The 27,248-nt window shown below is 36.1% G+C and overlaps 1 protein-coding gene across 1 annotated transcript in view; it reads right to left on the bottom strand.

Moving 5' to 3' along the window:
• LOC117985916 (lachesin-like) overlaps window positions 1-27,248 on the bottom strand; it is an 84,617-nt gene that overhangs the window by 33,000 nt on the left and 24,369 nt on the right. Inside the window, exons 2-4 of the mRNA XM_034972713.2 lie at window positions 26,187-26,566; window positions 10,311-10,438; window positions 9,745-9,930 (exon numbers count right to left, since the gene is read on the bottom strand). Of these exons, the coding sequence (XP_034828604.1) occupies window positions 9,745-9,930; window positions 10,311-10,438; window positions 26,187-26,298 (426 nt within the window). The 5' untranslated portion in view covers window positions 26,299-26,566. The remainder of the gene's footprint in view (window positions 1-9,744; window positions 9,931-10,310; window positions 10,439-26,186; window positions 26,567-27,248) is intronic.

The raw sequence follows: 27,248 nt of genomic DNA, 5'->3' as shown, positions 1-27,248 counted from the left end.
ATGACGATAAAATACGATTGTACTACGGAAACCTCAGTGCGCGAGTCCGATTCGCACTTGGCCGGTTTTAGTTTTAAATAAAAGATTGTGGAGACATAATCGTAGGGTTCTTTGCCAAAAGGATTTGCTATCGAGTGGTAATCTCGAGATTCATTGAAATCGAGATTGAGTAAAATAGTTTGTTGTACTCACGTACTACAAACTATTTTACTTTCATTATAATCACCGTTTGATTTCGATCTGTTTTTAACTGCCTTTTGTTTGAGTGATCCAAAAAGCATTTAAACTGTCTTTTTGTTAACAGAACGCTTGTATTATATTTGATATATCGACATTTTAACAATGGGCCTACTGAAACGAGAGAAAAAGGTTTGAAAAAGGTCATCGATCACAACTTTGTCAACATGCTTGCCATCAACGCCGCAAAAACAATTAGTAGGTCAATATTTATTTCATACCCTTGATCTTCTAATATACTAGCGACCAATCCTGGCTTTAATTATTTTTCCAACCCACACAATTAGGTACGTATATATCAGTAGATTGTTAATCAACGTCCACTTTCAAAGCAGCAGTTAGAAAGAATATTATAAATGCAAAAGTGTGTGTTGTTTGTTGGATTATTGGTTTGTTGGATTGTCCTATACAATCACGTCGCAACGGTGCAACGGATTGACGGGATTTTTTGCATGGGTATAGATAAAGACCTGAAGAGTGACATAGGCTACTTTTTATCCCGGAAAATCAAACCTAATTCAACGCGGATGAAGTCGCGGGCATCAGGTAGTAAAATATAATAATGTTTATTCAAGGTATCATGTACATGGTGTGGGCAATATGATCTTGTACAGCAGTGCAACAACTCGAACAGTTAGGCCACTCAGCTTGTGTTGAAACGTCGCGCGTCGGGCCCCTCAGACACAAACCTCTATACTATGGCGAATATCTGAGGTACCAGACGCCCCAACGCGGATTTTCAGTGACCGCCTTTTATACTACTCAAACGTCACTGGCATAGAATATATAAAATTATAAGTAGATAAAATTGTATGAAAGCATGCTCTTTACAAATAATCAAATGAAAATGTACAAGAAAAAAAAGCTCCTGAGGCATTTTTGTTTAACTCGCTTACTTGCAGAAGTAAAAACTCTGTAAACAATTCCACTTGTGTGGAAGGAATGTTAATTGTGCTCTTTCACTTAAAAACTCCACCGCCCCATGTTGGAGTTAGCAAATAAGTTCGGAAAATATAAAAGGCAACAATGCGCATCCTTAAGTGTTCAGAGTAACATCTTTTTACTTTGAAAATATTTGTGTAATTGTGCGGGCTCTCTCAAATTTACTTTTACACTTAACAAATGTTACATCCCTGCTGTGCAAATATAAAAGAACCTTTTTCTGCGTTGTTGTACCGAACCTAAGCAAATACGATGCGGCTGAGTGAGATGAGCAATCTAATCTGTCTCCGAGGCTTAGTCAATACAGATACAGTCTGCGACAAATCCAGATGGCAATCAGGATATGAGACGGGCAGACGCCCCGCACACCCGCACGTCACCCGCGCTCGCCTGCACTGGGATAGCGCGGGGGCTATACGGGTGTGCGGGGCGTTCCCTACCTGATTGCCCTCGCAACCTGTCGCGTACTATACATACATTCTGACGTAGTAGGTATTCAGTCATATTTCATATAAAAAATATGTTTTATGTTAACTCAGATGAAAGTAGGCTTTTCGATGTGGAAGAGCAAAGAGATTTTGCTCGAAGTAGTCCACGTTAACAGTAAAGTATGGCCTAGATTGAAAAATATGTTTGTTACACATAAAATTTCAAATATTATACACATTTTTGTCCGAATATTTTCTACGTGATAATTAGCAACAGATGCGGTATAAAAAAGAAATTCTAATTCTAATTCGAAATGCCTTTCCTATCTGTGCCTAAGGCGAGAAGAACCAGCAATAAACTCTCTTCAAAAATTCAATTTATACTTAACTAGCTTATGCTCGCAACATCATCCGCGTGGATTACACATATTTCAAACGCCTATTTTACCCCCTTAGGGATTGAATTTTCAAAAATCCTTTATAAGCGGACGTCTACGTCATAATAGCTATCTTAAGCTATCTGCGTGCCAAATTTCAGCCCGATCCATCTACTAGTTTGAGCTGTGAGTTGATAGATCAGTTAGTCAGTCAGCTTGTGCTGATTTTCCTTACATAATATATAGATAATAATATTATTTTGCCATGTATAAAAATAATTGATGCTGTCCCCACGTCTGGGGTGAGCTGCAAATCATATCTAAGCTCTTTTATCATCTTTAGAATTATAAACCAACACTGAATCTTCCAATTAAGCGAGCTATATTATAAACATTATTTTCCATCAGGTGCAGTTGTTACAACCAAGAAACATAATAAGTATAAATAAAACAGAAACCGTTTTTAGCTGTAACTATAAAAGCAAGCTTCTCGCACAACCTCCGAACGAGAATGGGGGCATTACAGCTGTGTAGTGAACATTTCAAAAGTTGTTTCGCATGAAGATGTCGCGGGCACATTCCAGCCTTTGCGTTTGCATTCCCAAACGAAATTCCACGTCCCGCCTGCCATTGTCAACTTTGCAAAGGTAAATAACTTAATAAGTGTCAATGTCCAGGCCCTTGTCTGGTATTTCCAGCCACTATTAAGGGGGGTATCTCCGTCATTTGCTCCATCCAAACGTAGTTAAGGCTATTTTAGCGTTTAAACTACCGTGAGAGATTTCCATTATAAATTATATCTATCCCGGCTGTACTCACGTGTCTAGTCGACGTTTGCCCGACTAGTTTCGAACCCATCCTCGACCTCGACCCATCCTCCATCCACCCTCGCAGCGGGCTCTACGGGAGGCGGCGCGCGCGGCCCGCACTCCGCAGTCACAGCTGCGGCGCATGCGCGAACTGACTCCCTTGAAAAAGGACCCCGGATGGGTTCGAAACTAGTCGGGCTAACGTCGACTAGACACGTGAGTACAGCCGGGATAGATATTATTTATAGTAGTTTAGGCTATCATTTGAAAATAAAATAAAATGTTAACGTTTATTATCGCTTATCCTAGTGAAGACAAGAAATAGAGCTTTTTAATGACATAAAGCACTTACTCGATGATAGACTAGTGGAAAAAATGTCAACCTCCTATTCGGAGGGTCCTAGGGTTCGATTTAATAAGCACCTTTAAATTTTCGGAGTTATGAGTACTGTACTGGCCAGCGTGGTAGACCTTATAGCCCTTTTCATTTTGAAACTTCGCCCGTGCCCAGTAGTAGGCGGCTGGCGATGGATTGAAACTATGATGATGAAAGTAAGTACTCATATTTAGTATATAGTAGTCTCGGGGTGAGGTACGGTTAGTGGAAAAGAGTGACAACCGATAACGTGTTTTTCCATCGTCTAAGGAAACAACACTATTTAATATAGGCTCCTCTCGCCAACGAGTTGTCGCTTCGATGAAGTAACAAAAAGCTTCCACAAGGAGTTGCATTACCTTTTTATTTGCTTTGCCTAGAGTGCCTTTTGTAGACATTTTATGTACTTAGTCAAGGAGAGTGCAATACTACAAGAAGCGAGGGACTTCTTGTTTATTTGAGTCACTTTGAGACAATTAGTGACAAAGCTTTACCGGTAGGGTGATAACTACCGGTAAACTTGCGATAATCGCGCATTCGCGTTGTATTAGAACGATGACGCCTTAGATACCGACACTATCGCTAAAAAGTGCACTTTCTATGTTTTTTTTTTATAAAAATGGCGAGCAAATGAGCGGACGGGTCACTTAATGTTAAATGATTACCGCCGCCCATGAACATTTGCAGTACCAAAGAAACCACCAATGCGTTGCCGACTTTTCAGGAATTTGTTGGTCCGACCCTTGAATAACCCCATGTTGTAATCGAATGAGAACACCGCCGAAGGTAGTTGATTCCACAGTTTGCATATGCGGGGAAAAAAGGATATAAGGATCACTGAACTTCAACACTTATGATTTACCAAAATATAAATATGAAATCGAAATTATAAAATCCAGTACCTATAGATAAATATCTCCAGAACAATCTTCTTTTAAATCTGGGTCTTACATGATTGCAGGCGTTTTTGTTATCATCAGCTATCAGTTATGAAATATCTTTCAAGGAATATTGGCATGACCCATGATCCAACCGCAGGTTTTTGCAGCATTTCTGCGCACAAAGCGACCTGCCCCTACGGTTGAAGGGTGAAAATTGAATAATTATAGCAAAATACGAAGCTATAGCAATTTGCTGATCCCTTATAATGACATCAATTTAATAAATACATGGCAGAAGTTACATGAAACTTTTGTACATAATTAGATGATCCGTCCGGCTTTGCTTAGATATAATTTTTGAAAATTATTTCTAGGTACTTTCTATATTGCAGAGAGAATATACATGGAAAATCTGGGAAAATCTCTTTTTTCACAAACTCATACACATCTGTATTTTTAAAATGTATTTTCCGTTTTAACTTTTTAATGTGCCTACCTCCTTTTTGCTCTATGTGTGACATGTATAGGTACCTATGAGAGTAGTATGTTATTCCTTGGTACCTATAGAATAGGTCCTAGGAGTCTAATTTTGGACAATTTCAGTAGGTATAGTCCGTACAAAATGACTTCTCACACGCCATTTTAGCTCTATGGGTCAAATGCCATATTAAAAGTTTATTTTTTATTATAGAGTTAGCAAGAAAACGAGCAGGTGGGTCACCTGATGTTAAGTGATTACCGCCGCCCATGAACATTTGCAGCTCTAGAGGAACCAGCCTTTCAGGAATTTTTTGGTCCGCCCCTTGAATAACCCTTGAATAATAAGAATGGATGTTGTAATCTAGTAGGAACACCGCCAATGGGATTTGATTCACACCACACACAGTACGGTTCACCTTTAAAATAAGGGCTAAAATCGTACTTTTATATACAGACATAAAGATCGGTAAGACATTGGCACGAATCTAAAAATATAAAAGGAAGAGGTGACTGACTGACTGACTGATCTATCAACGCACAGTTTAAACTACTGGACGGATCGGGCTGAAATTTGGCATACATATAGCTATTATGACGTAGACATCCGCTACGAAAGGATTTTTGAAAATTCAAACTCTAAGGGGGCTAAATAGGGGTTTGAAGTTTGTATAGTTCACGCCAACGAAGTCGCGAACATAAGCTAGTTATAAAATAAAACTGGGGCACCGAACGATCTGGGAAGTCTCGACAATTAATTTAAAGAAATCAGCTGTTGTATCTAGTTACATGATCTATTCCCAAGTCTTAGCCTGGGATACTACGATAAACAATGACACTGAATTGGTCAGCACCAAGCTGTAAGTAATTAACTAAAGTGCTCGTGAGCTCGACTCCTGGATCCCTTGGGAAATTCTAAAATTACTAACCCATATTCCTAAAAGCCCATACCGTACCTACTCTAGAATATTAAATTTAAAAAGGAATGTAATATTGAGATGAGTTTATCATAAAATGCATTTAATTACTGAAAATGTGTGTCAGATTTGGCTGGTACGGGCGGATCGAAAAAATCGGTCAAGTGCGAGTCGGACTCGCACACGAAGGGTTCCGTACCATCATACGTATAACAACACTTTTAATTTTTTTTTTATGACGTTCACTTTGAAGTTTTTATTATTTTTTGTTATAGCGGCAATAGAAATACACATTCTGTGAAAATTTCACCTCTCTACCTATTACAGTTTACGAGATATAGCCCGCTGACAGCGGAGTTTTAGTACTAGGGTCCCGTTGGCACCCTTCAGAATTGGTTACGGAACCCTAAAAATGGTGATCATCAGCAGAGGTCGGCGATGACTTAAACTCAGCTCATGCACTCTTTGATTTGCCTAGGATGTCCGTCTCTGAGATCCAAGCTATTTCTGTATCCAATTTTGTCGAAATAGGTTACACGAATGGGCCGTGAAAAGCTACCCGACAGACAGACACACAGTTAGGCATTTATAATATTAATATTGATTTAAACTCAAATAAAAAAGAGTTAAAGCAAATATATGATATGTTTAAACAATTTTAAATCGTCGAACCTTTTATCTGGTAATGGTCTTTGTATTTATTTGAGTGGCTAATGGATACTCGAAGCTTAATATAAGATTTTGTATTAAAAAAAATTAAGTGGGATTATTTTTCGATGTTCTACTATATTTAGATAGGCATGCTACAATCTCATCATTGCTTCTCATTAGGCATGTTTGTCGTCAAGCATCTGCATAAGCATTTAATATCTCGCAATAAAATAAAAAAAATTTACAAAAAAAATAAAAACCGACTTCGTTACACAAACACTAAAAATTGAAAAATAATTTAATTTATTACCGAATATATTATGCATACAAGAGTTAATATAGTTCCATTATAATACTTTTTGGTGCCGGTGCCAATTAGCTTTAGCTGCGCGAATCGTCTAGACTTCATATTTTTATGGGACTCCACAATGGCACCTCATTGGCACCGACCCCAAAAAATATTATTATGGAACTATATTAACTCTTGTATACATAATATATTCGGTAATAAATTAAATTATTTTTCAATTTTTAGTGTTTGTGTAACGAAGTGGGTTTTTATTTTTTTTGTAAAAAATTTTTATTCCACAATTTTTAGTGGCTCCATGGAATTATGCTATGACTGGTTAAAAATCTACTGTTTACTAAGCTATTACACTGATCGCGAGCAATTTACTCTTATTCGTTGACTGATCGCGAGCAATTTACTCTTATTCGTTGAGGAGTTCCAGTATCTATCTTCGAAGATGTTCATCAGATCTTCACCAAATTGAAATGGGACCAACTTTGAAGTATACCCTTTCAAACAAAAAAAGAATTTTCAAAATCGGTCCAGGCGTTTTCGAGTAATCGGGGAACATACATAAAAAAAAAAAAAAAAAAAAAAAAAAGATTCCGACGAATTGAGAACCTCCTCCTTTTTTTGAAGTCGGTTAATACCCAAGTAAAACAAAACTGCATTATAAGATGTCACATGAGGTCCACATCGGTACTTTAAGCGTTTATGAAGAGTTATTAGAGTCCACCGTCACTGCAAAAGCCTAATATTACGCTTTCGCCTGTATATTGACTTTATTAAGTACCACGAAGGCACCGCTGTAATGCTGCGAGCGTTACTAGCAGGTGCACAGGTCATGTTATTCAGCTATTAGCAATTTTTAGCACTGTCAGCTATAATAAAGTACATTTGTGGACTCTAACGCAGCTATTTTCTGAATAAAAGGTCACAAGTGTATATTTCAAATGTTTGCATTTTAACAGAGCACATGTGAGTTATTATAATGCTATTAGTTATTCTGTGAATTCAATTAACGCTTTATGCTGCATATAGTGGAACTTTCACAGTTTTAATCAGCTGTTATACGCACTCCTATAACTGCACTTATCGAGGTCACATGATGAGGTTAAGTAAGCCATGAAAGAGTGCAAATTTTATAAGACGAGGGTTCCGTATTTTTTTTAATACCCAGAGATATCTCCTTAAAAAAATCATTTTTTAATGGAATCATGGAATATTAATTCCTGTGAAAAATATTGCTTTGTTGGAAAGAGGCTCCAGATACAATTTCTTTAAATATAAACATTGACGGTAATCTTTAAGAGTTCTAAAAACGAGTTTTGGTCTATACTTTGCTACATTGTATCAGTACTTCGTTCCATTGTTACGTAGTATGTGTAATATTTAGGTCCTATTTAAGAAATATAAACTGCATTTGTGGTTATATTCAGGCTTTAATTTCCATTCATTTTTACATAAACAATAGACAGAACAGAACATAAAAGTTTCATCTACAATAATATTGAAAGTTAATTATTATTAGTAATTAATTAAAAACTCCTAAAAAAAATAGAAAACTCAAAAAAACTGGTTATTGGTATTTTTCTATTTTAGCTTTCTCTTTCTTCCGCTGCAGCAGATTAACATTTACTGGCTGCTCATAGTGCTGAGTAATTGAGGTATTTGTTTCATCCAATTGTACCGACAAGGAGGGCGATTTTTGTTTGATTTTCTATGGCTGTATTGAGTTTATCCAAAATTAAAGCTTGATCATCAGAGTGTTCATGTTCTCCGAACTAATCACTTGTACCAGCTGCTGCGTCCAGTTGTGAATTACCCTGTGAAATAAAGTTATAATAAGTATTACAAACTAATGACGAATTGGCCCCGCATCTTAAATAGTGTGCACGGCAGACGTGTTGTATCTATTTTATCCACGAATTTTTAATAGGTGCAATAAAATTATAACTTTTATAGACTACGAGTACCTACTTATAAATAATTATAACCGACTTATTATCTCATGTCCAAGCGTTCACCACGGACCCCTAAAAGTTAATCCTTGACAGGTTATTTAGCTGTTCATTGGGTAGGGCTTTGTCGTATATGTTACCGACTATCAAGCTCTACATCGATCTAGGGCTGACTTGTTAGACACAGGAGCTACTCATATCAGCTTGTTGCTGATTAATATGCCCTTAGCACCTTAATATAGCTCTTAAAGCATTATAACGGTTCACATTGCTTGTCCACCATTTTACATGTTCTAAACTATAATATTTTATGATATTTACTATTTATTTTTATTTTGTCTGCGAAAATATTTACTGGTTTTGGAAAAGATTTTTAATAATTTATAAGTAAAAAGCTTATCGTCAAATTCAATGTTCCGTAACTAAGAAATTGCTGGCATTTTTATAATATTACAATCCATTTTATAATAGAATTTCCAAGAAAACAGTTATATTTCGAGGGCGCGTGAAAATTTTGGTCTAAAAGTATATGATATTTGACGATAAACTTGCTTTCCCTATCAAATTTCAGACACTAATAAACAAATACAAGTTTCACTTACCGAAAATGAATTAACTTTTCACTTCAAAAATAGATATGTCACTTAGTGTAGTAAACACTGCATGCAGAATATCGAAATAATATAGCATTGGAGTAATATTTATTCACAATTTCTCTTTTAGCTGCATAAAAGCGTAAAAAGGGTGCTGGTTTGTAGTTTTAGCTGCATAATGGGTAACATACACTCTCTTTATCAGCCAATGTTCAGCTCTTGGGGCGGCTGTTACCTTTAATAATGCTTATATAATGCTGATATAACGCAGTTGTGGGCAGTTAATCAGCTAGTTGCTGAATAATTTGTGCCCAAATCAGAGTTATATCTTCTGAGGATGCTATTATTCAGCTATTATTCAGCTATTATATAGCACGTTTATGCAGCTAAAGTTTCCAATGTGGACGGTAAATCAGTTGATATGCAGCACTTTTGTGTTAATTGGGTAATATGTATATTACGTACTCGATCGTACATCAATTTATAAATTGTCTAACTAATGTATTCGTTCAGTCCATCCGAGACCCTGTCTGAAAAATGAAATATTTCGCACGCATAACCTTTTTTTAATGGTCGAAAGTTTAACTGAAATGTAACATATTATCCTTTTCATTTCATCTACTATTGAAGTTAATCATGTTTCAAAAATAAAGTTGCTAAGTATACTTATGTGCTTAAATTACTGAAAGGTAGATGGCAGATGTTGTTTTAAAATCAACTTAGATGTGGCTAATTCCATTGTACACAATTTCTAAACTGAAACGCATTGTATGGTCTCATTCTGACGTCTATAACATTGCACTTACTTGACTCTTCATCGGGTCCGTGTTGATCTGACACATGTACGTGCCAGAGTCCTTAGGTTGCACATTGCTGATGTACAGCTTCCAAGTGTTGTGACCATTGTGTGTGACCGACAGGCGCGGGTTGATGTTCACCATGTGTGTGTGCATCGCCAAAATCATCTTCGTGTCAGATTTTAACCAGGCCACCTGCAAAGGAGGCTACATCGTTTTAAATGGAAAAAAAGTGATAGAGGTTGTTTGCCTATTCTTTAGATGCACCTACTTGTATCAGTATCACACTACCGATATTGTAGTAAATGCGTTTGTTGGTTTGTCCTTCTATCACGTCGCAACAGAGCAACGGATTGACATGATTTTTTGTATGGGTATAGTTAAAGACCTGAAGAGTGGATAAGTAACTATTTATTTCGGAAAATCAAACAGTTCAGCTTCCATCTTATACTGCATCATCACTTACCACCACGTAAGATTACAGACAAGTGCTAACTTGTATCGGAATAAAATAAAAAATAAACCAAAAACTACAAACATTGAATATTTTAGAAAAAAATATCTCCTAACTTTACCTTAAAGGTGCCGAGATGATTGACGGTGCATGTGAAATGAATGTCACGTCCCTGAGCGACGGTTATGTTCTCCAATGGGGACAGGAATTCCGGCTCCGGATCGCCGTAGCCCGAGCCCTGGAGCTGACCTGCAAAATAACCGGGTGAGTGTTCACCTTAACTGGCTACAACTAAACAAAGATAACACACTAATATTCTAGGAAACATAAGAATGATATAAGAAGTTTGTTTGTTTTGGTAATAGAAAAGTTGCCGCCTAAAATCGATCTCGTCTGTAGACTGTGAAAGATACTATATAGCTTTATCATTATCTCAACCATCTCTCATGAGAAGAGTTTAGACCACAGTCCATCACGCTAAGCCAAGTGCAACTTAATAGACTTCATACATCTTTACAAACATTATGGAAAACTTCTTATTTTGAAATTAGTACTCGTAAGCTTTTGGCCATTTGGCTTGATATATCTTCTCTATATATAGAAATCGTAATTTCGTAATTTGTAATGTTTATCTCTATATATAAAAATGAATAGCTAAATGTGTTGCTGATCGCAAATCTCGAGAACAGCTGAACCGGTTTCGCTAATTCTTTTTTTATAATATTCCTTGGAGTACGAGGATGGTTCTTACAGAGAGATTTTTTTTAGAAAATTCCTGAAAAATAATCGACTGTTAGGCGGTACGAAGTTCGCCGGGGCAGCTAGTTATTTTAAATTATGTATTTTCAACTTGATTTACGTGTGTTATAAAATAACTTGATTTGGAATTCATCTAGATATTTATCAAAGCTAACATTTTTGTAAACCTTGTAAACCAGAACATCTGTTGCAGCCGTAAGCTGGCCAGCTAAGTTATCACTTTAATATCAGAAATGCGTTCCATTGTGCTCTGCTTCTTAGAAGCCATTTGTGGTCAAGTGGAATTAAAAATTAACAAGAAATATAGCTCTACACTTTTTAATTAGGAGGATCTAAACCGTAGGAGGACCAGAGTAACCAACACAGATCAACGGGTTAAGAAGAAGGATAACGGACTTAGATCTATCGTGGTCCGATTTTGTAAGCCCCTTTAAAAGTTTTCAGAACGCATAATACTTATAATGAACTATAGTTTTTGTAATACTGGCTTATGCTCGCGACTTCGTTCGCGTGGACTACATAAATTTCAAATGCCTATTTCACCCCCTTAGGGGTTCAATTTTCAAAAATCCTTTCTTAGCGGATGCCTACGTCTTAATAGCTATCTGCATGCAAAGTTCAAGCCCGATCCGTCCAGTAGTTTGAGCTGTGAGTTGATAGATCAGTAAGTCAGTCAGTCAGTCATTCAGTCAGTCAGTCAGTCAGTCAGTCACCTTTGCCTTTAATATATTATAAGAAGAAGATTATGTTGCAGTCTCCATACCTTTTGAAACTAATTACAATTCCGAACATTTTGCTCTACCTCGACCCTTAGCACTTGACCGTTAAGTTATCACTTTAATATCAGAGCCTGCGTTAAAATTGCTAATGGTGCCTACATTCCGTTGTTTTGTCGAGTCCCGCCATGGTTCCGCAATTGGTGTTAATTTAGCGGCGTTCTAAAACGGATTTAAATTTCGATATTGATAATCGATTTGGCGCTATTCCTAATTTTATTGGTTTGCGATTTATGTGACTAAACGATTTGCTAGTGTGAATTTGTATTCGATTGCAAAAGGCTATTTTAGACTAAAAACTAAAAACTAACTTTACACTATACTTTTCGGACAAAAAACTAATCAACAAAAAATACTGTTTATAGTCTCCGGCAGGAAATATTGTACATCGAGCTTTGGAAAGGGATAGCGGTTTCTTCAAGCGTTGTCTCTGTTGTTGAGACTGACAAAATGTCACATAGGTATGAGCGACAGAGACAACGCTCTACGAAGCCGAAATCCCTTTCTAAAGCTCGATGTACAATATTTTCTGCCGGCTACTGTACTTTAGTGATTGTCAGTTTAAGTTATGCCCTTTATAATAATATAATCTCAGAGGGGGCACGTTTCATAAGAAAAAAAACCGGCCAAGTGCGAGTCAGGCTCGCGCAATGAGGGTTCCGTACTTCAGTCGTATTTTTTCGACATTTTGCACGACAATTCAAAAACTATGATGCATAAAAATAAATAAAAATCTGTTTTAGAATGTACTGGTGATATGATACCCCACTTGATATAGTTATCTCACTTCGAAATTTGAAAATACTAATTATTAGTTCATGACCACAATTTAATTTTTTTGTGTGATCTAACCCTAAATTTACGGTTTTCAGATTTTCCCCAAATGTCAGCTATAAGATCTACCTACCTGCCAAATTTCATGATTCTAGGTCAACAGGAAGTACCCTGTAGGTTTCTTGACAGACAGACGGACAGACAGACAGACAGACAGACAACAAAGTGATCCTATAAGGGTTCCGTTTTTCCTTTTGAGGTACGGAACCCTAAAAATTGTGATTTATATTCTTAGACTTATCTATAGTTTAAAAGTTTACTAAGTAATATAAGATGTTGGGATTTGAACAACTGATTACGACCTGTAAATTATTTAAAACTTTAAATCCGAGTAGACCTTCAAGGACTTCCATTATAATAAGACAAATCAGGTGAAAACCTTCAGGGGCACAACAAATTATTATTAACAGATGAATAAATCATCTTTATTTTCCACGCAGCCAAATCCAAACAAAAGTCAAATTGGCCTTTCAAAACGGTTAAAATCGGGCCAAGCTTGCACAAACAAAAGTATAATTGCCGATGTTATTGAATTCAATCACAAATATGTATTATGATTCATTTATTTTTGCTCATTTTAACTGTATGCACATACTCTTAATATATTTTGTTCATTTTTTTAATAAAAGTTTACTTTTGAAAGCATGTTATCTTCTATGTTATACATATAAAAGGCAAAGCTGACTGACTGATCTATCAACGCACTGCTGGACGGATCGGGCCGAAATTTGGGCATGCATATACCTAGCTATTATGACGTAGACATCCGTTAAGAAAGGATTTTTGAAAATTCCATCCCTAAGGGGGTATAATAGGGAAAGTCGCGGGCATAGGCTAGTTAGGTACATATATCATATGATAAGAGTTTTTTGATACATAATTAAGAGGAGTTTATTCAAACTGCGCTCCAAACAAAATATGTACCTAGTTTGGCTTTCTCTTGAATACCTACTAACCCATTGAATTCAATGAAATTTGGTAAGCTAGAGAAGGCTACCCTTTTTGAGCACCAACCAAATTACTGTAAGTTACTATTGATATAAAATATGTTGAGCGAATTCGGGATACCTAAGCGCGTAATATTTCGGCCTAACAACATATCTGGGTCCGAGCGTCTCTATCAATTTATTATTAATTACCAAGGCATGTGCTACATCGCATTTATAATTTTATCAATCATTGTTTTTCGTTCATTCACATGCATATTTTCAGATATTAATACCACGTTATCAAGTGCAGATTTAAATATAAGTAAGTTGTGATTGCCGTTATTCGCGTAATGTGGAAATGTTGGGTCCTCGCCACTCAGGCACCTCTACAATGAACAGATCGCGATTAGTACTAGCTATTAGAATTCGGCGAACCGTTGTAGGTACACCCGTGATTTGGTTTTCGGCGTTCGGCCTTCGGTGATTAGGGACGGGCTCGCTTTAAAAGGGTCACACTAAATGTCCCATACTGTGACATCAAAACGATTAATGGCTTCGTGCGGGTTTCGGAACTCCGAATATATTTTCGTTCAATTCGGCTAATGCGGAGCTCGGATTTTTACTTTTTATATTTTTTTTACTGACCTGAATTCTAAGCCTGGATGATTTAAAGAATGATATATAACGTAATTCGTTGGACGTTTCTAGGTAGTGGCATTTACTTTACTTTATAAGATACGTACAAGCTGATGCCTACGACTTTGTCCGCGTGGATATCGGCTTTCAAATCGTGATTTTCCGAAATCAAAAGTAACCTGTCACTCTGCAGATCTTTAACTGTATCCGTGTAAAGAAATCACATCGATCCTTTGCTCTGTTTTGGCGTGATTGAAGGACAAACTAACAAACACACATTGGCATTTAAAAAATGGGTATAATGATACATAAGGGGCCAGATTGATGCTGATGCTGCTGACGATTTTATATCCTACAGGGTGCCGCCTACCTTGCATTCTGAATAATGTACCCACTCATAAATCTCAGTACAGTACTCAGCAGGAAATATTGTACATTGAAAGAGACAGCGGTTTCTTAGAGCGTTGTCTTTGTCGTTGAGACCGACAAAACGTCATATAGGTATGAGTGACAGAGACAACGCTCTACGAAGCCGAAATCTCTTTCTAAAGGTCGATGTACAATATTTTCTGCCAGCTTCTGTAAATAACAGGACGACAAATAGGTACACAGACATGTTATAGATACCTACTTTATATAAACCATCAAACACAATTTTTAGGGATTTTTATTGATGCTAATAATATAGTTATAGACTTTGTATGCGGTAAACCAATATAAATATCAACGTCAGTATAAATATAAATCAAGTTTCGTTTAAATAATTGCCCCACTCAAATTGTTTTTTGAACACAATTTGATGTAAACCACAATTAAATTAGTTCATTAAGTCATGGAATATATCGAGTAACTAATGGTATACGCATATAATGTAATGGTAAAAGCACACATTTTGGAAAAACCGGCCTTTTCATTTATGACACCCCACTTAATATAGTTATCTTACAATGAAAATTGAAAATACTAATTATTATTAGTTCATGATTTTATGAACACGTTTTAATTATTTTTTTTGCGATGTAACCACAAATTCACGGTCTTCGGATTTTTTCCTTTACCTGCTTGTGCTATAAGACCTAGCTACCTGGTACATTTCATGTCAACGGGAAGTACCTATCGTACAGGTTTTCTTAACAGACACGATAGACAGACGGACAGGCGGCCAGACGGTCAGACAGACAGATAGACATACAGACAACAAAGTGTTCCTATAAGAATTTATTTTTCCTTTTCTGATATGGAACCCTAAAAAAGGTGAATAAAGTGTAGCTTCCTTTAATCGCTTCACAAATTATGTCGGAAACCTTGACGTAACGAAAAACGTGTATCTTAGGGTCACTGCTCTTTCTCCTCCATCACAAACATGAATATTTTTGACTAACATAACAGCTACAAATAGCTTGCAATGTGTTGTGTATGTGCATAATAATATTATGTTCGTGTGTTAGATATAAGAAGCTAATAAAATGTTATTTAGGTTGTATTCAGTATTCGTCTATCTTCGGGAAATAAAAATATTTAAACATACTCGTAGTGATAATAAAACAAGCTATGCACACAAAGGTTGAAATAAGCTTAAAATTAAATAAAACAAGCTCGTTAATTTGGGGGGAAATTGTTTCATTACGCAATGAAATATGAAATCATTATCGCCGCATCGGAATTTTTACAGCGTTTTAATCACAATTTTATATACGGACCGATTCAATAACAACTGAGATTGCGGAGGTGAATGACATCATGTTCGATACAAGAATTTATCCCTTTTTTTATTGCGTGATAGGTTTGCGCTTGACGACAATCATGCTTAAAAAGCAATGATGAGATCTAGGTTGGAGCACGTTTGTCTAGAAAATACCTATTTCACTCTTGTTTGGAAGATTATTAGGTTACGCGTGACAAAAAACACGGCCGCCGGAAGGGCATTCCACATCTTCATCATCATGAGATGATGAAGATGTGGAATGATGTGGATCAACCCATCGCCGGCTCAGTGCAGAGTACGGGTCTCCACCTCGAGTGAGAAGGGTTTTGGCCATAGTCTACCACGCTGGCCTTGTCCGGATAGGTGGACTTCACAAACCTTTGAGAACATTATGGAGAACTCTCAGGCATGCAGGTTTTCTCACGATGTTTTCCATCACCATTAAAGCAAGTGATATTTTATTAATTAAAACGCACATAACTCCGAAAAGCTAGAGGTGCGTGCCCGGGATCGAACCCCCAACCGAAGCATGGCCGTCCGTCGGACGACAACTAAGCTATCACAGCTTAGCGGTTCGTATAAGAACGTTAAACAAAAACGTTTCGTGTGAATAAATTGGATGTCGACCACATAAGGATGCCAACATTCACGGTTTATCGCTACTCTGTCGTAGAATGGTGAAGAGAGAACAAGGTTGTAAAGTTCCTGAGCACACTTTCCAAAATATATCCGATGAAAGACGGACAAGCAGACGACAATGCGCTGGTGCTGTAAGTTGTGCAATTTTGCTTGCGATTAATCGCCAATTATGTATATTAAAAAAAACTACCTACGCGACTAGCGGGCATCAGCTCTTTTTATCAACGACTTCTATACAGTAGCTGGCAGGAAATATTGAAAGGGATTTCGGCTTCATAGACCGTTGTCTGCGTCACTCAACTTTTTTTCAGTCTCAACGACAGAGACAATGCTCTACTAAATCGCTATAGGCCGCCATATTTCAAAATATGCTCGCAGGCATCGTTTTATCCGAAGATGAGTAAACACCGTGCCGGTGTCTATGTAGTCTGTATTACTACGCGCATGAGTGTCACACACATAAGCATATGAATTTGTCCTCACTTTTGCAAGATACTCATTTATGAGCTTTTTATATAAAAGACACTAATGTAAGTAGGTATATCTATCGCTACGTGGGTATACTAAAATAGTTTCAGTTAAAATGGCGAGAGCAAAGGACATGTAGGTATGAATTATGAATGTCACAATTAATTGATAACAATAATTTCAAATTGATAGAATTCGCTCGAGTTTAATTAATCCGATACGGAACTGCGGTGTGATCAATATATTATTATCTACCCGCATATCGATGATATGGAGTAATCAGCGATGTACTCAATCCATATCCTATTTCCGTCCATATTATTTATTTATATGAAATATGAATCGAACGACCTCTATGTAGTGCAACCAAAGGATGGATCAGTCTGAAGAATATTTATGCCTACAATCAATGATATTAGAAGAAACCTACAATAGTTTATTTCTAGAAACATGAGAATTCATATATTCAAGGCTTCTTTAGAGGACGATTCGGGGTATACACAACCTTAAGGCATTGTATAAAGGTTGAATAATAATATGCTACAATATGTCGTTTGAATCATCCTCTTAAGAAGCCCCTATCTTGGCTATGAATTCCAGTGTACATGTCCAGTGTAATTATGTATAGTCCGCAACCACGCAAGAGATCGAGATGGCAATCGGGGTATGAGGTGGCAATCGGGATGGCAATCGGGGTTAGCGCGGGGCTTTGCGGGTGTGCGTGCCGTTCTTTCCTCGATTGCCATTTCAACTTGTCGCATACTAGGTATAGGTACTAATTGACAGCTTCATAAACCACAATTTTTGTTTGAAATAATTGTATAGGTATTCAATGATCTAATAGTTATAAAAACAATTTAAATGTGTCTGTTCAACCTCAAATTAATATTAAAATTGGTATTTATGTCTTGATGGTGTAAACTTTTGAACATCTTAGAACCGAGAGTAATCAAGATTATCACCTTTGACTTACCCGTATCAATTAACACCTCAAGCTGTGGATCTGTTATCTTGTGAATTGATGAATGTCACCGCCAACGTAGAATATTAATAGAGTTATAACATAATATTTTATAGCAATGTTAATTAATAATTTTAATATTTAAAGCTGTTTTAATATAAATAAGTATTATTAGCAACCAGAAGTGAATTCGTTTACACAAAATTGAATTTAATAAATTGATTAATATTTAAAATGCCTGTCTTTCTATCTGCTACGTATTCGCGGCCCATCTGTTTTGATGTTTGGTACAGATTAGCTGACATCCCGGCTACTCTACTAAGGCTACTCTGTCCTGGAAATTCAAAGAAGTCCCACGGGATTTTTAAAAATCTAAAGTCGAAGTCAAGGACACTATTAAGTACAGCGATAGCAAGCATATTTTTTTTATTTTTTTTTATTACCAACATAAAGAATGTTTAACAAATCCAATTTAGACACAGCAAAAAACCACGAGGAAGGCGGAGGACCGTGTTTGGTGGCGCGCTCTTGGAAAGGCCTATGTCCAGCAGTGGACGGAAACAGGCTGATGGATTGGATTGGATTGGAAAAAACCACGAAGGTTTGAAAAGTGTGGTAATTCCGTCTACTTCTTAATACATAATAATAGTGAGATTAGAGATGAACATCCCGGTAAACTAGAGAATTCCCGCGGGTTTTTGTCTGTACGGACAAGGTCGCGGGCGTCATCTAGTCTTATTTTAAATATTAATAAATTCAATAAATAAAATTAATAAACAAACTATTCATAGTAATGTAATAGCAAAAGCAAACGACAAACAAACAAGGTTAATTTTCTTGCAAGTGTACCCTAATGTTTCAGTTCAGTATGCAGAATATAACCAATGCGTGAATCTCTGACTAAACATCATAGTCATCTCACAAAATGCTCCCTTTTGCAACTGCGAATGCATATGAAGTGAGTCCCTTCACATGCATTATGCAGTTTTTGATTCTGTACATGTTAAAGCTGCATTACTAGTCATTAATCAGTATTTTACCCTGCCTATTTGCCATTCAAATGACAATTTAATCTGGCGAGTGGCGACGGTTCCAAAACCGATATTTAATATGTGACTTGTGCATATTAAAGAGTTATGGATGCGTAAAATTAATTCAATTTACTTGCAGCGTACCGTTTCGAGAATATAAAACGGGCAGAAAATTAAAACTGTGTCAACTCACTGGCAGTTAATGGGTTTCCGGATCAACTACTGATATGCAGTTATGAGCGTTAATTAAATCACTTTATGTAGAGGAAGAATTTCATAACTCGTGACCGGAGATATTATGTAGGTAGGTACACTTATATTACTAACTAGGTGATGATTTAGGCTTTTGAAAATCCTGTGTAAACTCTTTTCTTTTCCCCAGGCACGCCATGCTTGGCAGGATATGTGATTGCCTAATTTTTAAGACCCCATGTAGTTAATATACATGTACCATATTTAAGCAAATTAAATGATTATGATTATGCTCAGACGTAAAAACTGTGTCTCCCGAAAGCTGATATCCCCAAGTGCAACAGCCATTACAAGATTAGTTTGCTCAGCAATCCGACAAGGTAGGTAGGTTCTAAAGTTTGGAGTCGTTAAAAGTTATTTTAAAGTTTGAAACTTCAAAACACCTATCCGAGATAAAAATGCATCTTTTACCAAAAAAGTGTGAAAATACACAGTATTTTATTTTGATTAATATTCACTACATATACATACATACCTACTCGAATTATTATGTTCCAAAATGTTAAATGTTATCTCAAAAACTGTACGAATTTTTTACCATTTTCTAATAATATCTAAGTAGATAGGTAGGTAGGCCACTAGGCGCAAAAAATGAGTCAGCCCTTCTGTCACCAGATGAGACTATTAATCGCGGTGAAATGTCTCGTAATTTTTTTTTGCACTATGACTCCATGGCCCCAGGGTCTCCACGGCAAACGGAACAAAAATGTAACTCTCAATAAGAGAGGCATACTTGCGCCGCTTGCCGTTTTCAGCTGTTTCTGCTGCGGCTCCCGGTCTTGATGCTGTCTCCCTGATATGACACGGGGCCAATGTGTCAACGCAAGTTGCGTCCCACATTAGCGCCCGTCTCCGTTCCCAGGGAACCAACTAGCTGCTCCAGACTATTAGGAACACAATTCACCCGACAATCCCGGTATATTATGGAGACAATGGAACTAAATAGCCCAAAATGTTTTAGCCAAAATGCTTGAATTTGTCGCTCTGTAGTGTGAGTAATTATTTACTACCTTGCAGTAATGAACAATAATATTATTAGCTAAATATACTTATTAGCTACAATAAATTTATTAGCTAAATAAACTTCTATTGTACTTACTTATTTAGATAGTTAACTACGATATTACTATCCCAAGAAAACTTTGTTTTTGATTGTTTGATTAATGCAAACGGGTCACGACCCTCAGTAATGAGGAATGCGATCAGAGATAAAGAGATGTCGTTTTCGGTTGCTTCGTTGTCGCACGAAGAAGAAAATTTGTCGCTTTCTTGATAATACAGGTAGATTTTTTTCCGAAAATTATAACGCGTTGGTATGGTTATCAGTACCTTTAGTATAAATGCGAAAGTGTGTTTGTTTGTTGGTTTGTACTTCAATCAAGTCGCAACGGATTGGCGTGATTTTTGCATGGGTATAGATAAAGTCCTGGAGATCGACATAGGCTACTTTTTGTCCCGAAAAATCAAAGAATTCCTACGGGATTTATTAAAAACCTAATTCCACGCGGACGAAGTCGGGAGCATCAGCTAGTAACTACAATACCAATACTGTAACTTACCTAGAATTGAAGCCTGCCAGTTGCCACGACCCACTAATGTAAATAAAGATTGTTGCTCCCGATCTACCACCAGACTATAGTTACTTTAAGTTATATATTATTACTGATAACTTTATTAATTCATATTATAATCACCCTTTAATTGTTGTTACTTTCCTGACTACGGAAAGTTTATGAGTCTAACAGTCTGTACCTACGTCTAAGCGGGCGTGTTTGCAAGAAAATTAAACCGAGGCAAATGTATGGAATTTTGTGGCGTTGGGAAAATTTCAAAAAATAATATTATGTAATTATATGAAACTTTCTTCCGTGTTGAGTACCTAAATCAAATTCAATTTGTCACTATACATAGGAAAAAAAAAATTACATGAAAAAAACATTATTTATATTATTTTACAGGAAAAGTAGGTTTTAGTTTTGATCTTAATCTTATTAAGTTTTAAAACCATTTCTTTACACATTAAAGTAACATGAACCATAATATGTCTTCTGAAATCTAGGAAGCATTTCGAGAGAACTTTTTATCACCATCGAATGAAAATTAATAACCCTAGGCAATGGCTGGCCCAGTAACTTTAACGAGCGACGACCCCGTTTGTCTTGATCTACGACTAAGAGAGATAAAATAACGTTTACTTATATACTGAGTTAAAAGTTGAAATATAATAAAACTTACTTACATTTTTAAAATGTCCGCTTAAATTCGTCAACGTAATATTTTATTAACACACACCTACCTATTAAGTTTTCTTTACTTGCAAAGCCATACTTCATAAATAATATTTACATTACATATATATATATATATATATTAATACAGTTATTTTCTGCTGAATATAATTCAACTCGATTTATTCAACAATTTGTATCTACTTAGGCATTATAATTTCGTTATCAATAATTTTATCTGTGTGAAAAAGAAATAACATTTGATATAACGCGAAGGTATCCAATATCACATAATCACACCTATTCACACCTATTGTCATAAGGGCCGACACGTTTAATCAAAATATATCATTGAACGCGTTTCGTATTTGGTTGGAACTGTATCCGATTACGCATTCCAATTATTCAGTATTTCACGCCCATCGACGCCTATAATTACATTCTGATAGAATTGCATTAAATCCAACGCGTTCGTTTACTAATTTCCATTCAATTTATCCAATGATTAGCCTTAATTCAGTGCGGTTTTTAATGTCTATCAATTACAAACCGATTTATTTGCGTATTAAAGCCGTTTCAATTTCGGTGCGGTAACAAAACATTGCGGGATTTCCACGATGCAGTGATGAGTTGAACTACAATCTTAGCAAGGTCGAGAACGAGGAGCTGGACTGGTGTTCTGGTGTCATCATCATCGTCATGATCAACCCATCGTCAGCCCACTAAGTACTGACCACAAGTTTTCTCGTAGAATGAGAAGGATTTTAGGCCATAGTCTGCCACGCTAGCCTAGTGCGGATTGGCAGACTTTACATACATTTGAGAACATAACGAAGAAGTCTCAGTTATGCAGGAACTAAATGAACAGACAGTGACAGATTTTCTGGTCTAGCACATGTAAACCACTTGACAACATTTACTATCATAACATATGTATGGTATCAAATGAATTCAAATTGGGTACACTCGTAGTTTTTTTTTTTATAGCCCCTACTAAATATACTTACATATCTGAAAAAACTTATACTTGAACTACAGACTAAAATATAATGTGCGTTTTAAAGCCGTTTCTATTTTGGTGCGATAATGAAACAATGTGGAGTTTTCACGGTACAGAAATGAGTTGAGGGCCTTAAACAATTAAAAGAAAAGGCTATATAAAGTGTTTTCAATTAAACTTGGAATCCGGTATGGCAACGGTTCCGTGCGGGTTTCTAACGTCGGGCGTGCCGGCAACGTGAGAGAATCTGGGGTATTGCTTTAAACTGCAATGTTTCCGTCCGTGTACTCGTAGCAGTCATTAAAGTGCAACAATTTGCTCGATCATGTAGAGTGGAGTTAGTTTTATTGGTACATTTGTGGAACTAGTGTAAATCTACGTTGCGTGGTGATTAAGAGAACGTATTTCTCGACACAAAATCGACTAAATAGAAACCGTCATATATTCGTCGCATACGTCGCATAATTAATAATAATTAATTATAAATGCGGAAGTGTGTCTGTCTGTCTGCTAGCCTTTCACGGCCCATCAGTTCAACCGATTTTGACGAAATTTCGTACAGAGATAGTTTGGATCCCGGGGAAGGGCATAGGCTTCTTATTTATCCTGGAAAATCAAAGAGTTTCATGGTATTTTTAAAAACCTAAATCCACGTGGACGAAGTCACGGGCATCATCTAGTAAACTATAAGTTAAATCGCTATGCACAAAGTACAGAAATCCTTTGTCGCTTTTGTAATATAATTATTTTTCCAGAATAATTTTTAGATGTACTAAATCAATGTGAAAAGCGCACTTATTATGTCGATACAATTGATCAATTATTTATTTATTAACTGATTAGATAATACCCGCGGCTTCTTCCACGTTAGTTTTTTGAAAATCACGTGTAAACTTGGATATTCCGGCATAAAAAGTAGGCCATTTTATGAAGGAATATCAAAGTTTGATAGATGATGCCAGGGATTTCTTCGTTGGGGATTTATGTTTATAAAAATCCAGTGGAAGCTGTTTGATTTTCCGGGATAAGAAGTAGCCTACATCCTTCCCTGGGATTCAACATTCAAGCTATCTTTGTACCTTTCGTCCAAAACCTTGGACCGTGAAAAGCTAGCAGATAAAAAGACAATTTTCACATATTAGTGTAAGTAGATAGTACTTATGGATTTAGGCATAACCGTTTTATTTACGTATCTATCTTAGGTACATAATGTACCTAAAGGAAACGGTTTATATCACCGATATTCTGTTTAAGCCTTGAAACGAATATTATTGGGAATTCGTGTACAGCTTCAAAATACCCGCATTAATTTATTCTGCGTTAGGAAGAGGTAAGGGTGTTTTCAAAGAGGCGCCAAGACGTACCGGTTGGAGTATTAAGATTTTCATCGTACTGGCTATTAATAAGCAACGTCTTAGTCCCTTTACTCCTCTAAATATTTAAAAAGGAACGCTAAGTTAAGAAAACGAGTGAAGTATATACCTACTCTATCTATTAAAAAAAATTCAGAAGAATACCTAACGATATATAGCAGTGATAGTAGTTAGGATGCCGGCCTCCTATTCGGGGGTCCGGGATTCGAACCTAGACACACACCTCTAACTTTTTAGAGTTAGTGCATTTTAAACAATTAAATATCAATTGTTTAACGGTGAAGGAAAATATCGTGAGGAAACGAGTTCTCCATAAATTTGTTAAAGGCGTGTGAAGTCTGCCAATCCGCACTTGGCCAGCGTCGTAGACCGTGGGCAGACCCTTTTCGTTCTGAGAGGAGATCAGAGACCAGTAGTGAACCGGCGATGGGTTAGTCATGATAATGATGATAACTTAACGATAATATGCTTGAGTATCTAAGAACCCAATGTTTAAATTTTTACCCTATTGCAGAGTTCATGTTGAAGGTAGTCCAAACAAGTCCTCAAAGCAATTGCGTTTATTAAAACAAACTTGTAAAGTAAAACAACAGTTTTAATTTTGAAACTAAAATATATATTTCAATGAAGCCCAAAGGCGAATCCAAGAAAAAACATGTTGCACTTTTATTAAAAAATCTTGTGTAATCTAAATTTTATATATATAAAAAGAAAAGGTGACTGACTGACTGATCTATCAATGCACAGCTGAAACTACTGGACGGGTCGGGCTGAAATTTGGCATAGCTATTATGATGTAGGCATCCGCTAAGAAAGGATTTTTGAAAATTCAACCCCTGAGGCGGTAAAATATCGGTTTATGTCGTGGAATCCATTATGAGGAAATTCAGTCCAGTAGTCATCAGGGGAAATACATACAAACATAAATCAAACAAACACACATAATATGTACATTCTCTCCGTATCCGTTCCGCCGTAAGTAAAAATAGTTCGCAAAATTTTACTCGTAACTACGTACCTACTTGTTTATGAAACTTTCTTAAATAAAAACGTGAATTTTTAACATTTTAAATCCAATAATTTCTCAACTCACAAAAGCCGTCTGCAGCAGCTTCAGTACAATCCGCAAAAGAATTTCGAAAATAAAATAATATTATTAGAAAGAAGGCTGTCTGATACGATATTGCAATTCATGCATTCGCGAGAAGCAGTGAGTTTCGGTATTATGTTCACAGACCGTCAAATTCATGCGATTGGAATAAGCATTAAAGCTTTTTAAATAGATCGTAACATAACGACGTAGGACATAATAATTGGTACTGCGTATTGGTATTGGTATTGCGTAGCATCCTATAAGTGACAGATAAAAATGTGAATAATACAATTAATGAAAGTAAACTTTATTTATTCGTGCCTCTGGCACTACCCGTAGCATTATGTACACGCTGAGTCATCATACAGTACACATTTTTATTATTATTATATTTTTTTTGTTTTTTTTGTTTTACAGACTTAACTTTTTTATTAGCAACTAACGTTGTTTGAACAAAGTGTTCTGTCATGTTAAATTAAAGCAGTAATGTTTGTAAATAAAATATTGGTCTCAACGACAGAGACAACGCTCTACGAAACTGCTATCTCTTTCTAAAGGTCGATGTACAGTACGTGGCAGGAAATAAAGTACATCGACCTATAGAATGAGATTTCGGCTTTGTAGAGCGTTGTCTCTGTCACTCACACCTATGTGACGTTTTGTCGGTCTCAACGACAGAGATAATGCTCTACAAAACCGCTATCTCTTTCTAAAGGTCGATGTACATTATTTTTTGTCGCGTACTGTACAATATTTCTTGCCGGCTACTGTAATGATGAAATCATTAGAGTACAAAAAAATTCTCACTTAAAAATAAGAAAGAATTTACCTATTAAAAATTTGTGCCTCAAAATATATCCATAATTTTTGTTACTACTCATTTTCTGTATTTTATTTACAAAAATATAAAACCGATTTCTCCTGGTTTAAATTGGTAAAATTATATTGAACGGCGGGATGTGATAAAATAAAATAAATTAATAGCAGTTACTGGAATTCCTTTGATTTATTAAAGAACATAATTGAGACGCAATATCCTGAACAATGTTTAGGAAAATAACATTTTTTCTTAATTTAATTCCTTCGACTCCTTTATAATGTTAAAGTACAACAATGTACAATGTACAAGTTTAGACACACTGTAGTGTGTCAAGCCAAGTTTGAAGAAAAGGGCGATCACTAGTTAACGTTAACTTGAAACGTTACACCAAAGCCTGTTAGTAATTATTATTCGAATCAAATATCACCTAAAGATCCGATAGCGTTTCCAACCACAAAGGGAACAACTTTTCTCCAACTACGAACTTACTCACCTGCAACTATAGTGAGAAGTGCGAACGTGGAAACCAGCGGTAGTCCCCCAGTTTCCATGGCAACGGCTCTCGTTCGTCTCCGTGATTCCCCAGCCATAATGTCAACAGACATTTGATATTTCGAAATCCAGCCGAATCTTACATTTCGCTCGTTAAGACTCCTTTTATATTATTAAAAACATTGTATCTTCTTCCATACATATTTGTTGAAATTCTTTGAGATCTCTACTTAGTGGTAAGCTCCACCCGTCGGTTGTTTCTATGTAGTCTCACATGTATTTGTTTTTGTTTTTGACATTTTTATCAAATTATTTATCGTATCTCAAAGTATAGTGAAGACTTATTATTGTCATATTTCAGTTGTTTTTTCTTCGTTTGATCTGAAACAATAAGACAAAATAAGGAAATTGTTTTTAAAATATTATGAACATTAAGATCAAACCTCTCAATCAAGCCGCTAAACTTTTTTTTACAATAAAATAAGTCAATAGCACATGAGAATTTTAAAGTGTGGCCTCTGAATACATTCAGAAGACTCACTCCGCAAAATCATTTAAATAAATGGCAACTCTTGCCACGAAACAATACAGTGCAATTCAGGACGCACAGCTCTTTATAACCTACCGCTATATTTACCTAGATGTTACCTCTCTTTCTATCGCTAGCTCTTTTCTGACTACGTTTGGGTTGTCTTTTAAAGAATACGCCCGTGACTTTGTCAGCGTGGATTACACAAATTTCAAACCCCAATTTTACCCACTTAGCGGTTGAATTTTCAAAAATCCTTTTTTAGCCTTTTTCTACGTCATAATAGCTATTTGCATGCCGAATTTATTATTAAGTACTTACTTACGTAATTGGGCAAATAAAAAAATAAAAATAAATCTTACAACATAAATTATTTAGTTATAGTTAGTCCTTGTTATTCAAATAATGTACCTATATAATAGAGTACCCACCAAACAAAAATACCTACAGGCGTTGAAGACATTTTTATTGTCACATTGTAGAACTTGCTCTTTGTTTGATTTGAAACAATAAAACAAGTTTTTCTTATCAAGA

Source organism: Maniola hyperantus, chromosome 10, assembly GCF_902806685.2.
Source record: "Maniola hyperantus chromosome 10, iAphHyp1.2, whole genome shotgun sequence".
In the NCBI taxonomy this organism is placed as follows: domain Eukaryota; kingdom Metazoa; phylum Arthropoda; class Insecta; order Lepidoptera; family Nymphalidae; genus Maniola; species Maniola hyperantus.
Note: the sequence above shows the minus strand (reverse complement) of the source record. Positions and strands in the feature narration are given on the sequence as shown.